The sequence below is a fragment of the Histomonas meleagridis genome (genome assembly GCF_020186115.1).
Source record: "Histomonas meleagridis strain 2922-C6/04-10x chromosome Unknown contig_51, whole genome shotgun sequence".
Classification (NCBI taxonomy): domain Eukaryota; phylum Parabasalia; order Tritrichomonadida; family Dientamoebidae; genus Histomonas; species Histomonas meleagridis.
Genome location: NW_027150894.1, coordinates 1,581,376 through 1,598,990, shown reverse-complemented (window position 1 = coordinate 1,598,990; position 17,615 = coordinate 1,581,376). Strand labels below are relative to the sequence as shown.

Here is a 17,615-nt window from a genome sequence, read left to right as displayed (position 1 = left end):
ATGCAGTAAATGTATTCGAAATAGAAAATGTATTCAATTGACTAAATGAGTATAATTCTGAGAATGTTATTGAATCTGACTGTGCATATGTATTTGATTGAATAAATGTATTCGATTGACTAAATGAATGCGTTGGAAGTGGTTCGCATGTTCCTTCTGTGTTTTCTTTGGCAACATCTAAATTTCCAAATTTACTCCCTACATATGTTGGATATGTGATAACACTTGTTAAAACATTATAAAATGCATTTTCACTAATTTCTGGTTCTGAATCTCCATAATAATAAATGCATTCAAGTTGATAACAATTCCCAAATGCTGAAACTCCAATTTTTCTTATTCCATATCCAAGTGTTAATAAAGTTAAATTAGAACATGATGAAAATGCATAATTTCCAATTGCTGAAACTGAATTTGGAATTGTAATGTTTTTGATTGATGAACACATTGAAAATGCTCCATCACCAATTGTTGTAACATTTCCTACAATTATAATCGTATCCAAATTAAAACATGACGAAAAACACAGAACCCCCAATATTTGTGACTGAGTTACCAAAATCAACTGAAACAACTGAAGACCATTCTGAAAATGAACCACTTGGAATTTCATAAATATTTTCACTGATAATTATAAATTTCGTTATATTTTTATATTGAGAAATTTCATTAAATTCATTTGAATTTATGATTGTAAGTGTTAAATTATCTTCATTATATATTTGATAAGTACTCATGAAAAACATAACAAAAATTAAAATATTTTCAATTTTTTTCTTATCTTTTACTTTCAATGCATATTTGGTCGTTAATATTTTCTGAACTGAAATTGTGTTTTTCTGATAAAATTTGATATAAATAACCGAAAATGTCATTGAAAAAATGATGGTTAAATGAAGTAAAACATTCAAAATGTTTGGTCCTTCTTCGTTGTAGTTTCGCATCATAAAAAAATGTGAAAATTCACGATTTATAGGATATACATCTTCATAAGATTTGTTGTATGTTTTATCAAATATACCATTTTTGACAAATATATCAAATTCGAAGTATTTTTTCAAAATGTTTGAAAAATATGTTCTTGGAATTTTTTGTTTGTTATTAAAATTCTGATGTACAACTATTGTAGATTCATTATATGGTATCAAATTTAAAAATAATTTGTTTATCAAAACTTTATAATTATTATGAAATCTTTTAAATTTTTTGTTCATAATTTCATTTATTGATACATCCCCATCACATTTGTAAGTCATACTTTTCATGTTTTCGTGGTTTTGTATTTGTAATATTTCTTTTTGAATGATATAAGGTGTAATAAGCTTTGTATCGGTTATAAATCGTTTCATCATGATCGAAATGCTGAATAAAAGAAAGATCATCATGTTTCAGCTTGTAATATATCTATAGACCTTCACCAATTATACATCGGCTATCTCAAAAGTTTAAAATCTCACGGTTAAACTTTTAAAAACCTGTTGTTTTATTGTCGTTTTTCAAACCAATTTTTAAATATTTCTATCGATTTTTCAAAACGACAATCAAAGAAACAGCCTTAAAACATTATATTTTCACTTTTAAATAACACAATGAATATATGTTATAGAACGGAATTTATGCTTTAATTTGGTGTGCCGTTCATTTATCTAAGATGTTTCCATCATCATAAAATTAATACTTTTTTAAAACGTTGGCAATTCAGCTATTTCTTGTTTGAATATTAATGATTTTATATGAAATAAACAAAATATAAGGAGTTCTTTATGTCCGAAATCAATTACATTGTATCTTTAATTTATAAAATATTTTTCGATTTTGAGAATGATGAATTCAAGTAAAGTTTATCCAATTTCATTCAAAAGCTTTTGAACATTAAATGTATTTACAATCAGTATTCAAAATTATTGATACTATTTAAAAATCATAAAATCCAAAATTACATATTTAAATACACTAATTCAAAACATTTTAAAGTAAAAATGATATTTCGTTAATATGATTTCATTTTATTTAATATGACAACACATAATTTTTATATAAAAATTGAATCAAAAAATGTTTATTATTACACATTTTATTCATAGCCAATTGTCTTCATCTTCTTTCACAATATCTTCAACTAAACTATTTACTTCTTCGATTTGCTTTGTACTTGACGTTGTCGTGTCCTTAAATTGTAACTTTGATTTCGATTTTTCTTTCTTGTTATTACTTTTCACTAAAAATATAACAATTCCAACAATGACCAAAACAAATGCAAATGATCCGCAAATAATTCCAATCAAAGCATTTGTCGTAATTCCATTTGGTGAATTTTCATTGGAAGTGTAAAACATTGTAAAGAAATTGGAATAATAATTATAATAAGTCGAATAAATAACAACTGTATAACTGTAATAAATAAATTCTGTTTCAATATATGAAAATGTCGAATTATTTATATATAATGAAAATGTTTTCGTTTGTGTTTCATAAATAGTTAATGAATGTGTAATTGATAATGTAATTGTTAATGTACATGAAAATGATAATGAAAATGAAATATCACTTTGTAATGATGCAGTAAATGTATTCGATTGACTAAATGAATGCGTTGGAAGTGGTTCGCATGTTCCTTCTGTGTTTTCTTTGGCAACATCTAAATTTCCAAATTTACTCCCTACATATGTTGGATATGTGATAACACTTGTTAAAACATTATAAAATGCATTTTCACTAATTTCTGGTTCTGAATCTCCATAATAATAAATGCATTCAAGTTGATAACAATTCCCAAATGCTGAAACTCCAATTTTTCTTATTCCATATCCAAGTGTTAATAAAGTTAAATTAGAACATGATGAAAATGCATAATTTCCAATTGCTGAAACTGAATTTGGAATTGTAATGTTTTTGATTGATGAACACATTGAAAATGCTCCATCACCAATTGTTGTAACATTTCCTCCAATTATAATCGTTTCTAAATTAAAACATGACGAAAACACAGAACCCCCAATATTTGTGACTGAGTTACCAAAATCAACTGAAACAACTGAAGACCATTCTGAAAATGAACCACTTGGAATTTCATAAATATTTTCACTGATAATTATAAATTTCGTTATATTTTTATATTGAGAAATTTCATTAAATTCATTTGAATTTATGATTGTAAGTGTTAAATTATCTTCATTATATATTTGATAAGTACTCATGAAAAACATAACAAAAATTAAAATATTTTCAGTTTTTTTCTTTTCGTTTGCTTTCAATTTATTCATTAAAAATTTGATTTCATAAAATAAAAAAAAACCCAAAACAAAAAAGTTATACATTAGAACTTGAGAATTTTCATTGAATTTGAACATTTTCTTCATGAAATTATTTTTCATTGAAATTGGTAAATGAGCTTTTAATGAAAAATGATTAAATGTCAAAGAAAAGAATTTGAAATAATGCTTAACATATGACATCGGCAACTTTAATAAAGAAGAATGATGATGATATTCTTCAGTGATGATATTGAATGTATTCGATTCATTCATTTTTAGCATAATAAATTTTGTGAATTTAATGGATACACACTCCTTGTTATGGGCTGAAATAGGTAAATATGTATGCCCTTTGGATTCTAAAGTGAAATAAGGAGAATGTTTGAGTTTTTGAGAAATAGATAATTGATCACTAAAAATCTTTGAACCTGAATTTTTTGGAGAGGTTTGTAATGAGCAAAAGAAACACATGGGTAAAGCCAGAAAGAAAGAACACATTTGCGCGAAAACTTGGGAAACTTGCTAATAAATCAGTCAAAAACGATACAGAGAGTTTCAACCGCGCCGCGTTTTAGTCAGTTCATTGGTTTAACTTTTGTTGATGCATGTTTTGTTGTATTTGCGATCGGAAGCTGTTTACAAAGCTGAAAACGTAATGTTTTTATTGAAAAGTGACAGAAAACAAGTATCCCTGAAGTACTTGAATTATCAGTGAAATATTTTTAAATGATGTAAAATAATAAGATAATAAAAAATTTCCATATGAAATTTTATATAAAAGCTATTCATAATAAATTTAGTATAATTATGATATTATAATTTTATGATATTTACACGAATTATTTTATTTTTTTTTTCAATTTTTAATCTCTAAATTAAATGATATTGTTTGAATAATGAGAATATACAAAATCTAACGAAATCCAAAATATAATGAAGAAGAAATTAAAAAATTGAAATACATATTTTTATTTTTTATTCGTACACACGATATAATTTGAATCAAACATAGTTTGTTATTATTTGTGAATAAAATGATCGGCAGGAGATTGAATGCATTCAAAATTGAATGCATTGAATATTTTCTCACAAATCCAAAAAATCAGATTAAAATATACTGAAATAATTGAATTCGTTTTTTGTCGTATTATAGCTGAGTTAATATCTATGTTTTTTTTGCATAAAATTTGGAAAAAATTAGACAGATATTTTGTAAATGATATTAGATGTCATGTGTCACTGAAAATATTGAAAAATCATAAAAAAAAAAATTATGCGCACAGAAACATGCATTTTGAACAATATTCAAAAGTTAGAATATACTAATGCCTGCTGTGTTAAATATCATGTTAAATTCAGATCCATATTTTTAACGTATTTTTTATTCAATTTAAATTAAGAATAACTCAACACACAAACAATAATATTTTTTATGAAAATTATTTTTTAAAAACTACATCATGAGCACAATCAATTGATATTGTGAAAATATGAAATTCTTCAAAAAAGTGAAAAAGTGATTGATCATTTCGACTTTTTTCTGACAAATAACAAATTGAAATCAGAATCGTTTTATTACAATGTTATAGGTATTGTACGGGTTTTAATATTTTTGCATTTATTTACTCACTCGGTTTCTGGGAAAATAGAATTATAATTTTTAAAAAAACCAAAAAGTGACAAATTGCATGGAAACTTATTTGACTATGTTTGTTTAAATCTTTTCTCTTAATTAGACAATGATTTCATATTGTTATTGATAATTTATTCTGGTTCATGTTTTCTTTGATTTAGGATTCATGATAATTGAGAGATGAAGCGTAAACAATAATTGTCATTCATTCTTTCGCAAATAATAGTGTAAAAAAAAAAATAATTTTTTCAAAGGTTTATTGCATCAATTCGATGATTTTATCTGAAAAAGTTGAATTTTTCTGATGAATTGCTCATAATTTTAAAAAACACATCAAACTTATGACTTCACATTTGTGATTTTTTTGAATTTTTCATTGTTTAATTAATTCCCATGATTCCTCGATATTTTTTCGAGAAATACTGAGCCATGATTCAACAAGAATTTCAATTGATTCTTGATATGTTATGTTTCTCGTTTGATTCTTAAAAGCCAAATGCTCAAATTTTTATCGAGCTCTTGATTTAAGTTCCCCAAATACCTTAACATCAAGAGGTTGATATCTTGATGTTCCCCCGGCTGGAACAAATAATAGCTCAATTTGAAGCTCTTGAGCTTTCAACTTAACATTTTCTGCTTACTGAGCAGGAAAAATGTCCCAAACTAAGGCACATGGTTCACCATTGGCTTTATTATGAATCCATTCTATATAGGAAATCAGAATATCATCATTAGCCCATCCACGTTCAGTATGGGTGAAAATCAAATTTTCGTTTGATTTCCCATATTTCTTCTCGGACCTATTCGTTTTGCCTTTGGCAAAAATCCAAAGCGGCAACTTTGACCCATTTGCATTGTATTTGTCTCGATGGCCGTCAGAGTTAATTTCTCGTTTTGGATTGATTGGATCTTAACCGTTGGCACTCCAATCTTGTGTCATACTTTTGCTGGGGTGTTCGAAATTTTCCAACATGTTTCATCCATGTTGAAAATTTTTTCCTTCGGATATTTCTGAAATATTAATTTAAGCTTATCTTGAAAAGTTAGTTGGTTCTTCGTCGAATATCATTAAAGGATGTGATTTTGGCGCCAAAAAAATCAATAAAAAAAAATGAGAGAAAATAAAATTTATAATATTTTTAATAATTAATGCAAATTTAAGGTTATCATTATTTAAATCTTTCGCAACAATTGGATGTAAATATGAAAAAATTACTACAAAAAATTTAAAAATTAGAGAAATCATATTTATCGATAAATATAGCTCAACAAATGAAAATTTCAGATTCTCATATGCAAAAAGCCAAAAATAGAATTATTTTAATGAAAAAAATTTCTATAAAATTCGACAATTTCGTGATAATCGCTGCTTTGGCGCAAAATTGTGAATCTTTTGTAGCTAATTACTGTCGCACTTTGAGTTCCTAAAAACGACATTTTTTGAAATTATTGGAAATTATCGAACATAAACGTTCTCGATCTCAAACTGAGATTTGGGATTCGAGCCCCAACTAACTGTTTTCGAGTTTCGAAAACAAGAAGAACGTCATAACAAATATAAAATGAAGTGAAAATATTTTTTTGAATAATTTTCTACACAAAAGTAACGGTTTGATTTACGATCGAAAAACTTTCAATTTTCGTATCGTTTGTACGAATAAAAGGTAAAAATGGGTATATATAAAATCAAAACGGTACTATTCGACAACCGTGGGAAATTTTAATACCTTATCAAAAAGTAAAAGCCTGATTCAATCATTATGGAAAATTTGAATTAAATGTGATATGCATTCAAAAATTGGCTCTCAATTCGTGATCTGACGGAATATTATAATCCAATCACATTTTAAATGATTACACGATTTTCGCCATGTTTTTGAATGAGAATAAAATTCGGCAAAGATGGTGTGGAATGAATGTTGTAATATTTCATTTTCTGCTTTATGATTCTTCTTGTTTTATGTTCATTTTCACTTATATGTGCTAATTCTAATTTATTTTCATCAATTTTTTATTATATATGTTTATTCTCACTTATATGTGCTTATTCTCACATATATGTGTTTCTTTTCATCATTTTATGTACCATCATTTGCTCAAATCATTCAAATATGATTTGGCATATATATAATTTGAACGACTTTCATTTGATATAGATAATACATAGTGAACATGGGGTGTAGTTAAAGATGAATTCAAACTTATTCTTGTTTCAGAAATGAAGCTCACATGATTAATTATATTCAAAAAGTTTACAAATCAATGTTTACATTATTATTTCAATGAGCAATTGATGTAATTATTTCCATTCAACCTCCACATTACATCGTATATTTATTTCTTTCTATTTTAATTGCTATGATCGTCGTAAAGATTAAATTTTATAAAATTTTAAACTAATATAACATGATTAATCATGTAGAACATGACAATTCATAAAAATTTATATGCGAAGCAATTGATATTATTGATCAATTCATAAAATATTAATTAAGTCAAAAATGAATTTTAATGTAACATTAATATAAAATTTGTGTTGTAATACAGAGACGATTAAATATTTCACAATATTTTGATTCGTAATATAGTTTAATGAATAATAATTGTTTTTTTTTAATTAATTTTAATTGATGCAATGTATAATGTATGCAATGTCGATAACTTGCTATTTGATAATATCTGTTTCAGCATCTTTGCCAAATTTTATTTTTGTTCAAAAAACATGGCGAAGATTGTAAATTATTTAAAATGAAATTGAATCAAAATATTTTTTCTGAAAACGAATTGAGTGCCAATTTTTGAATGTTGTAGGACAGTACCAGCAAAACTAATAATTTATCAAAGTTTGCATTTATTTATATGCCGAAGACCATTTTACATGTTCAAGTTGTACAAAGTCAAATTTGAATGAGTGTACGAATAAAAATCACTCAATCAGCTCGTATCGGAGAAATAAAGAAATCAACATCAATACATATAATGTCAAATGTTTAACAGAGAAAGAATATTCTTAATCTAGACTTATGAAAGAAAAACGCTCAAAAAGTTCACTTCTATTCACAATTAACAATGATAGGTTAATGACGTATCGAATTTTGAATGCAAGTTTTGGGGAGCACTACTCTAAACGGCCGCGGTTTTTTTTATTAACTGGATTAAGTATACATAAACTAATAATTTGCCATTATTTTCGTACTGATTTAATCAAGAAATACATATTATCATAAATTCATTTCCGCTAATAATTTCACAATTTCAATTGAATATTTAGAATCGGAATTATAAAAGAATAAGCTTCGCGTTGTTTGATGAGCAAAGCAAACGAAAAGAAATTTTAAAAATGAACTCATTGAGAGTAAATAAAATTATTAAAACTTTAACAGAAAACAAAAATATTGTGTGCTAGTAAATAAGTTTATTTGTTAATTATAAGAGGGATCGTTGGTTGACTCCATCTATTTATTCATGAGCATACATGTATATGTTTCACATTTTTATCAAAAAAGACTGGATCACCGATGCAATAACAATAAAGTGCAAACCAAATGTTTTTTAATTTGTAATTGAATGACAGGAATAAAATATGTTTTCATATTTTTTTCTGATTATAACCTTGTCAAGGTGAATTTGTTAATGTATGCGGGAGATTCTTATTATCTGTCTATAAAATATTTGTAGTCTCGTGAGATTATACATTTTATAAAGAGTATTTTTGTCCGATTAAATTGAGATTAAAAAGTTATCTAAAAAATGCCGATATTTGAAATATTTTAGGGCACTCCGTTTTAAACATGGAATGCCAAATCAGTTCAAGGAAATTATCTGAACTCTTACAAGCATGCAAAGATAAAATAGATTCAGAAGAGTTCATGCAAGAATTTGAATTTCTTTTTTGTGAAGCACAATATAAAAAACTCAAAGATGAAAATATAGTAAAAATTTTATCGCAAAAGAAATATTTTACACTCCTTTACATTCTATATACATCTATTATTATGAACACTTCATTGCCGGAAGTTGCAATTGAGTCATTGTATAATTTAAAAGAAAGTCCTAACACTACAATTGAAGAATTATTTAAAGAGAATTCAATGAAAGTGGTGTCTCTTGACAATATCAACTGTATTATTGAACAAATTGAACCAATTGACATTTTCACATTTTCCATTTGGCCTTCTTATGTTCATTATTTTTGGACTGACTTTGGTAACAGAGCCTTTTGTGATAACCTTAGTCGCGTCAAAAACAACACAATCAGATTTTTATATTACAGATCAGCATTTTTTTCTCCTTTATTTATTCGCTTTATTTATACCACCTTTTGTCCAATATTATCTCCTATTTTATCCATTGGCAAATTTGATGGTAATATTCAAGATGTCCAACAATCAATTTTAGATTTATGTTATAAATATGCAGAAATTTTTCCTGTTTATATATATCATATTCTTCTTCTTGAAGTTGAACTTGGCGGCAATATGAACATTTGTTTTCAAGAATCTTTTATTAAGTATGCGTTATATCCATCCAAAAAAGATATTTCTTTTCTCCAAATTCTTGGAATAATTGAACCTTATCAAACACCAAAGAAATTCTTTTATAGGTTTTTAAACAATTTATTTGGCACTAATAACTTTAATGGCAGGTTATGTCAGTGCTTTTGTGATATTTCGGACAAATCATCAATAAAATATATAAACGGAACATCAAGAGAAGAAGTTCCGTCACTTTTCCAACCGACAGTTTTATCCAACTACGATACGGCGGCACTTTTGGAGTATCGGGAACCGTTTATCGGGATGGATGAAATTGAATTCAAAACCGTTTTCTGGGAAAAGAAACTTTCATCAAAAAAAAATTTATTACGTAAGTCATCTAATCAACTTATCAAACAAGAAATCTATGACTTTTTAAAGTCCGTTGACTTTTTACCATTATGTCCTAATCGAATTAAACCTAAAGATTATCTTTTAAAACTTGCAAAAAATGGACCACTTGAAGGTCTTAATTCACGAAACTTATTAGCGTCACGAATATATAATTATATTAAGTCACGCTCTGAAGAAACGCTTACTTCATTGTTTGATTCTATTACAGAAGATGACAAAACAGAAATTATTAAATTAAGTGGATTTACGCCAATGATCGAAAGGCTTAAAGAACTTGAATTTAATGTCAAGCATATCTTAAATCAAACATATTTAATTGCAAACATATCATTAGTTAATTTCACCATTAAACAATATTATTATAAGCATGTAAATGTTCATAAATTCGAAGAAATAATTTCAAATCCAAATTTAATTAAAGTGGAATATGATCAATTAATTGAATATGTTAAAAATAACAACAGTTTCGTTAAAGAAGGTATCATTGACGAATATAATAATAATGTTAAATGTTACGAAATCATTTGTCATGTTTATCTAACACAGTTATTTACTTATGATAAGTTTTACTTCTATAAATCTTCCGAATCTTCAGCAAAAGATGAAATTGTTTATAATAACATTAAAGCTAATGACAGAAGTTATTACATTAATAAACTTTTGGAAGAAGATGTCTTTAGACGTAAAACTAAATACAATTCATTCATTACAAATTATTTGAATGATGAAAATCAGTATTTCTTTATTAAAAACGCGTTCAGTAGAGGAGACCCATATTCGTTTGGTGATAAATTAATAGACGTGGTCGATAAAATTAAAGCAGATTTTGTTGTTGCTTTCCCAAATGACGTAATCGGTTCTGAAGAACTGTTTCCAATCGGAAGAACTTTGTTCATTTGCTTCGCACATAAGCAAATGTATTCGAGATTCATTTTCTTTAGAGATTTCTATTTCCAGTTTTTCACTCAATCATTATATCAATCTCTAACAGACGTATTTTCAATTTATAAAGGTGTATTAGAAGAATTTTTAGGAGAAAAAATATAAAAAAAATATATTTCGTATCGTCCTGTCAAAATGTAAATAAACTTCAGAAAAAGTGCTTTCTGATCAAATTAATTTATTCATTAAGTAGCACAAAAAAATTGCGAATAATACTTTCACTTAGAACAATGAAAAGAAATTAGGTTAAAATTTTGGAGTAAACAATTTCCAAATTTATCAAATTTTATTTAGTGATTTCTTTCCTAAATAAATACGCATCGCTGCCTTGAAGAGATTTGTAATAGCCTTCGACTTTGGTGACTTTGGTGAATCCAAGTTTTGTGTAAAACTTAATTGCAACTTCATTATCAACAAGAACATGTAAATAAACTTCAGTTTCTTCTTTCGCATCTTCTAATGCCTTATTAATTAACATTGTTGCTATCCCTTGTCTTTGATAAGTTGGAAGAACACCAATTGTCATTATGTATAATTTTTTAACACCATCAACGTTTTCTTTTCGGTAACAAATTTCTCCTACGGCTGTGTCATCATTATAATAAGCAAGAATACCTTTGACTCCAAGATTTTGTTTGATTATTTCATAAATGTCATCTGAATAATGAATTGGTAGCAACTCTCTATGTATTATTTTTAAAAGACCTATGCTTGATTTATCAACTGGACCAAAAGTAATTTTATGGGGTAGCTCAGACATATGAAGTGTTCAGACAAAGCTTCTTAAATCCCAAATAAACGGTCTACACAAGTCATAACGGCTTTTTCAAAATTTGAGAAAAGATCCTATTTCAAAATATTCTATGAGGCCATTTACAACATTGAATTTATTCGAGCAAAGTTGGTCAAACGAAAAATGAGGTTCGAGCTTTTGTCCAAACGCCAAAGATGGGAACGTTTCGATACATTATTCTTTTTGATCTTGTATCCTCTTACAATAGTTCCATCATTTATTCTTTTAAAACAAAATTGGGTTCCAGAAATTGTTGGTGAACCATCAAATGGAACTTTTGCATTTATTGTTGATCATCTTGATGTACCACAACTTGAACCCCATACATTCAAGGTTGTTTTACCATTTATAGTCGCTTCTTTTCATATATTAATTTTATTAATTTCTCATTGGTCAATAACATTCAAAAAAGTTTTTGCTTATAAAAAATCAGATCCACAACATGCCACGCATGTTTTATTTTATCCTAAACATCGTGGAAGTCCTGATATTGTTGAATTAATTCGTAACACAGATACACCATATGCAATATTCCAACAAAAAAAATTAGAATTTGTTAACAATGACTTTAAGCCACTTACTTATCCTGTTAATGAAATAATTCAAACATATCTTACATCAAAAGGATTAACAACATCAGAATCCAAAAAACGACTTGAATATTATGGCCCTAATTCTTATCAAATTCCAATGCCATCTTTCAAAGAACTTCTTAAAGAACATATTCTTGCACCATTTTTTGTATTTCAAATATTTTCCAATATTTGTTGGATGTTTGATGAATATTTCACTTTCCCACTTGTATCTCTTTTATCACTTATCCTTGTAGAAGCTAATACAGTCCGTACTCGACAATCTAATCTTCTCGAACTTCGAGGAGTCGAAACAAAACCCATCAAGGTGACCGTTTACCGAGATGGTGAATGGAAAATCATAAGCAGCTTCAAACTTGTACCAGGGGACATTGTATTCCTTAAGACGCCTGGAATACAATGTCCAGCCGACATGGCTGTTTTATCTGGTAGATGTGTTGTTAATGAAGCAATGCTTACTGGTGAATCTACACCACAAGCTAAAATCTCAATATCTAATCTCCCAAACAATCGACCATTAAATCTCAACACAGATAAGCGTCATATAGTATTTGCAGGAACAAGAATCGAACAAATTTTACCAGGAGATAATGTAATTTACAAAGCCGATCAAGGTTGTATTGCTTATGTATTATCTACAGGTCTTGGTAGTGCACAAGGCAAATTAATACGTACGATTTTATTTGCTTCACAACGAATTGCAGTCGAGTCGAAAGGTTCCATTCAACTTTTGATGTTTTTGACGGTTTTTGCGGTTATGGCCTCAATTTATGTCATTTATTATGGAATCAAAAGCACAACAATTAGTACATTTAGGATTATAGTAGAAGTATTACTAATTATTACATCTACTATACCACCTGATTTACCAATGGAACTTACATTATCTGTGAATAGTTCATTATTAGCATTATCAAAACTTTCAGTTTTTTGTACAGAACCATTTCGTATACCATATGCAGGATCTATCTCCGTGTGTTGTTTTGATAAAACAGGTACTTTAACATTAGAAGAATACAAGTTTATGGGCGTTGACGATATGACAAAAAGTGACGCTGCCGATAGCTCTCAAAAAGAAATTAAAGGGAACCTCAAAAACCGTTTAAATGACTTATCACAAGAATCATTATATGTTATAGGATCATGTCATTCATTAGTGGTTGGTCAAGAAGGCCAATTAATTGGTGATTCACTTGAATCAGCAGCATTTAAGTCACTTTCATTCAAAATGAATTCTGATGGAAAAATACGATTTCGTAATTCAATCATAGTCAATAAGAAAACATTTCATTTCTCATCAGAATTAAGACGTATGTCAACAATAACTAACATAACAACAAATAATTCAACAAAAACTTATGTCTTAACAAAAGGAGCTCCTGAAGCTATAGCACAACTTCTTACAGAAGTACCAAATAAATACTATGAAACATATCGTAACTACACTAAACAAGGATGCAGAGTACTCGCATTAGCATATAAACGAATTAACGGTAACTTTGACAGTGAAGTCACTCGTGAAGAAGTTGAAAAGGACTTAACGTTCGCCGGATTTTCGGTGTTTTCATCACCATTAAAACGTGGAACAGAAGATACAATTGTTGAATTATTACGTTCTACACATCGAGTGGTTATAATTACTGGTGATGACCCATTAACAGCATGTAATGTTGCATCAAGAATTCATATAATTACAAAACCACCATTGATTTATGATGAAATAATTCATGATGAGTTTGGTAATGAGGTTAAGCCTGATGAAAATCTGGATAATTATTCAATTTGTTATACTGAAAAAGGATTAAATAAAATTAAGTCAGAAGAAGAGCTAAAGAAAGTTATTAGAGAATGTAACATATTTGCAAGAATGTCTCCACAATCAAAAGCAAATATATTGATTAAAATGAAAGAAATGGGAATCAAAACTTTGATGTGTGGTGATGGCACTAATGATGTTGGTGCATTAAAACAAGCTGATGTTGGTATTGGCCTTGTTGAAAATTATATTGATGATCCTGACTTATTAAATGAAACTGAGTACAAGCCTAAGTTGGGCGCTGCTTCTATTGCAGCACCATTTGTTTCTAAGCGAGCCACAATTAGTGCTTGTATTGACATTATCAGGTTTGGTCGGGCCACCCTATCATCTACGATAGATCTTTTCAAACAACTTTCATTGAATTGTATGATATCGGCTTATACTGTGTCAGTTTTGTTTATAGAGAACGTTAAATTTGGTGATCGTCAAATGACAATTTTCTCGTTAGCCCTATCGTTTGCCACGATAGCCGTAACGTTCGCCAAGCCTCTTCGCACGTTAAGCTCCGAGCGACCGTTTGAATCCCAATTTAATTTATATTTAGTCACATCAGTTTTATTACAATTTGCTATTCATTTAATCTGTATTATCTTTATTAAGCGAATGGTATTTGATACAGGTTATACTAATGAAGCATTTGATTATAAAGTTAAATTCCATCCAAGTCTAATGAACACAGCCATCTTTATAGCCACCTGTGAGATGCAGATCTCAGCGTTCATCACAAATTATCGCGGGAAACCATTTATGGAAGCATTTTTTGAAAATCGCATTTTATCATTTAGTATAATATTTTCCATCATTTTTGTTGTTGTGATGCTTTTGAATAACAATGAACTTGTGCAGCAATTTCTTGAGCTTGTTCCGTTCCCAACTTCTGAGTTTCGTAACAAAATGGTCATTGTGACATTGTTCGACTTCGTTTTGTCTTTTGTGGCTGAGAAAATCTGTTTGACTGTTTTCACCTTCGGCAACAAGCACAAATGCAAAGGATTGGTCGCCGCCGACGTGCTGAACGGGATCGCGCACTACAAGCGGAACAACGACGACGTGCTGCCGGAGGAAAGGCACGAGTTCGGGCTGAGGGAAATGTTCAAGCAGAACGTGAAGCTGCAGGCGGACATGATCATGAAGCACAGGCAGGAGGAGATGAAGAAGAGGGCAGAGGCGAACAAGAGGAAAATGAGAAATAAAAAATAAATATTTTGAATAAATTTATGATTCAGATTATGTTTGATGAAGAATTAAGAAAATGTTGAAAATGTTGAACTGCTGTGCGATTTGAATATGAGTGAACATAATGAGCGCCTTCTTTTATATTAAACTCCAAATTTTGTTGTGAAGATGACTTCAGCAAGTTTTGCTATTAAATTGTTGCGTTGTTAGATTTGATTATTCATTAATATTCATATTGTAAGAACATAATGAGCGACTTCTTTTATATTAAACTCCAAATTTTGTTATGAAGATGACTTCAGCAAGTTTTGCTATTAAACTATTTTGTTGTTAGATTTGATTATTCATTAATGGTAATATTGTAAGAACACAGTGAGCGATTTCGATTGATATAAAACTCCAAATTTTGTTATAAAGTAATTTCATTATATCACAAAAAATCAAAGAATTACAGTAAATTCGTTTATTTATTATTCATATGATATCTTATCAAGTTGAGAGAATATTTTATCTATCATTGCGCTGTTATTATTTTGTTGGAATGTCAAAACCGCTCTAACCTCCTCTATCGTCGATGGCAAATTGTTATTTCCAACGGTTATCGGCAACCATTCATTTTTATCAATATCGAAAATGAATCTATTTGTTCTATCATCCATTCCATTATACTTCGAATTTGGTGCCTTATAAATTCCTATTGGAATATTATTTCTAGCGTACAAAACCGCCCTATCGTTTCCGTTGTAAACAAATTGAAAGACAAATGACGGCTTTATCGGCAGAAAAAGTGACTTTCCAGCTTCCTCGTGACAATTGAAGAAAGAAATGCCATCAGACTTAACGAACAACGAGTTCAAGTCTCTCCTAAGCTTAGACGCGTTAGACACCTCAGCCATAGGCCTAAATATGAATTGTACGCCTGAATCTTTTATATCAGAGGTGTCCAATGCAAATTCGTTTGCTAAATATGAAAGACGATCTTTTAATGGAAGCTTATACGTTTGAAGAGACCCATAGAGAAGAATGTCAGTCAAAAGAAACACAGGACGGCTCTTCTTTTCCTCAATGAGAACACAACTAACGACTGCGGGAACTTCACATTTGGATCTGACACGTATCGGAGTGACAATCATCGACGGTTCGACGACGTAAACATTTGAATCTCCGGTTACGATCAAAAATAAACGTTCTCCTCTTGGCTCAAAAGTGCACAAATGAACGTTCGTTTGAATCTCGATAAGACTCTGTGGGTTCCAAACTGTTGTGTTCATAACGGGGAATGACTCACTTGTTTTAAGCCAATTTACAGTGGTTGCGGATGCAAGAATTTTCAAAACTTCATATTTTTCATCAAGAGTGAAATTTTTCTTGGAAATTTTCGAAAGAGTATTGAACTTTTCAAGAGGTAAAGGAATGTCTCCAATAGGACCAGGTCTGGTGTCTGTTTTGACCCATTCTGGTGCTGGCCCATGAGAAATAATTCCCTCTCGAAAATATTCACACAAAACATCTAAAGGCCTTTGCTTATAGATTAAGCGAGGTGATGATTCATCACAAATTTGTAGAGAGTCTTTTAAAGAAAAACCATATTCTTTTGTAAGGATGGCTGATAGGCAAAATCCAATGCGATTAAGACCTGACCCGCAATAAAGTAAACATAAAAGAGTTCCGTCGGTAGTTTCGTTTAGTTTATCACCAATGATTTGGCAAAAAACATCAATAGATTCTGGTTTATACTCTTTAGAAATTGAAACCCTTGAATATGTGATATTATGTGCGGACCAATCATCTTCTGTGATTATTTCGTTTTTATGTGATACATTGATTGCATGAAAATGTGGATTTGGTGGTGAAACAAGTGATTGGACTTTTTCAATAGCTTTTGGTACAGTCCATTCGTACCTGGGACCAAGTGCTTCAGAATATGATTCAGGTAGTGGTGTCTTCATTGGTATAAATATTAGATTAGTATTTTGTGGAATTGTTATCGGTTGGCCAAATTCTGGGCACGAAAGCCAACGTGTTGGTATGCTCTTAGCTCGGGAAAGAGGAGGTGCAACAATGCTGCGCCTTCCGGATCTTTTGTTTCCCATCGAATGGCGATCAAAATTTGTTCAAAAAGTCAAAAGGCCAAATGGCGGTGTAAACGGTTATTTGAGATTTAGCCGCCATTTTCTCTGAATAATTTCGCTGAAATTGAATGCAATGGGTCTGATTGTCACTTTTCCATTAGTTCAAATAGCTATTATCAGAGATAAAAGTTGAGAATAAAATGAAAGTATTGCTTGTAAAAATAAATAAACATGTAAAAAAAACAGATGGATGATTCAAGTAAAAACATGTAATATAGGGTGTATCACTTAGCGAAAGTACATGTGTAACTATGTGATAATTTACTATTATATATTTTTAAAGCATTTTATTTTGATATATTCACATTTTTATAAAGACAAAGCAAATGCATTAATGAACATAAGTAATCAAATCATTTATAAAAATGAAAATTAATTAGAAAA

The 17,615-nt window shown here is 29.2% G+C and overlaps 3 protein-coding genes across 3 annotated transcripts; 1 reads left to right on the top strand and 2 right to left on the bottom strand.

Moving 5' to 3' along the window:
- Positions 1-11,004: 11,004 nt before the first annotated feature.
- On the bottom strand, positions 11,005-11,478 carry GO595_007349 (acetyltransferase, GNAT family protein; the record flags this gene model as incomplete). The annotated part of the gene is made up of 1 exon (XM_067920803.1): positions 11,005-11,478. The coding sequence occupies one exon, from the start codon at positions 11,476-11,478 to the stop codon at positions 11,005-11,007; it is 474 nt and encodes a 157-aa protein (XP_067772868.1).
- Positions 11,479-11,634: 156 nt separating this feature from the next.
- Positions 11,635-15,116, top strand: GO595_007348 (manganese-transporting ATPase 13A1; the record flags this gene model as incomplete). Its single annotated transcript, XM_067920802.1, has 2 exons — positions 11,635-14,931; positions 14,991-15,116. The coding sequence occupies 2 exons, from the start codon at positions 11,635-11,637 to the stop codon at positions 15,114-15,116; spliced, it is 3,423 nt and encodes a 1,140-aa protein (XP_067772867.1).
- A 453-nt stretch (positions 15,117-15,569) lies between these two features.
- Positions 15,570-17,192, bottom strand: GO595_007347 (mRNA-capping enzyme-like; the record flags this gene model as incomplete). The annotated part of the gene is made up of 1 exon (XM_067920801.1): positions 15,570-17,192. The coding sequence occupies one exon, from the start codon at positions 17,190-17,192 to the stop codon at positions 15,570-15,572; it is 1,623 nt and encodes a 540-aa protein (XP_067772866.1).
- Positions 17,193-17,615: the final 423 nt, after the last annotated feature.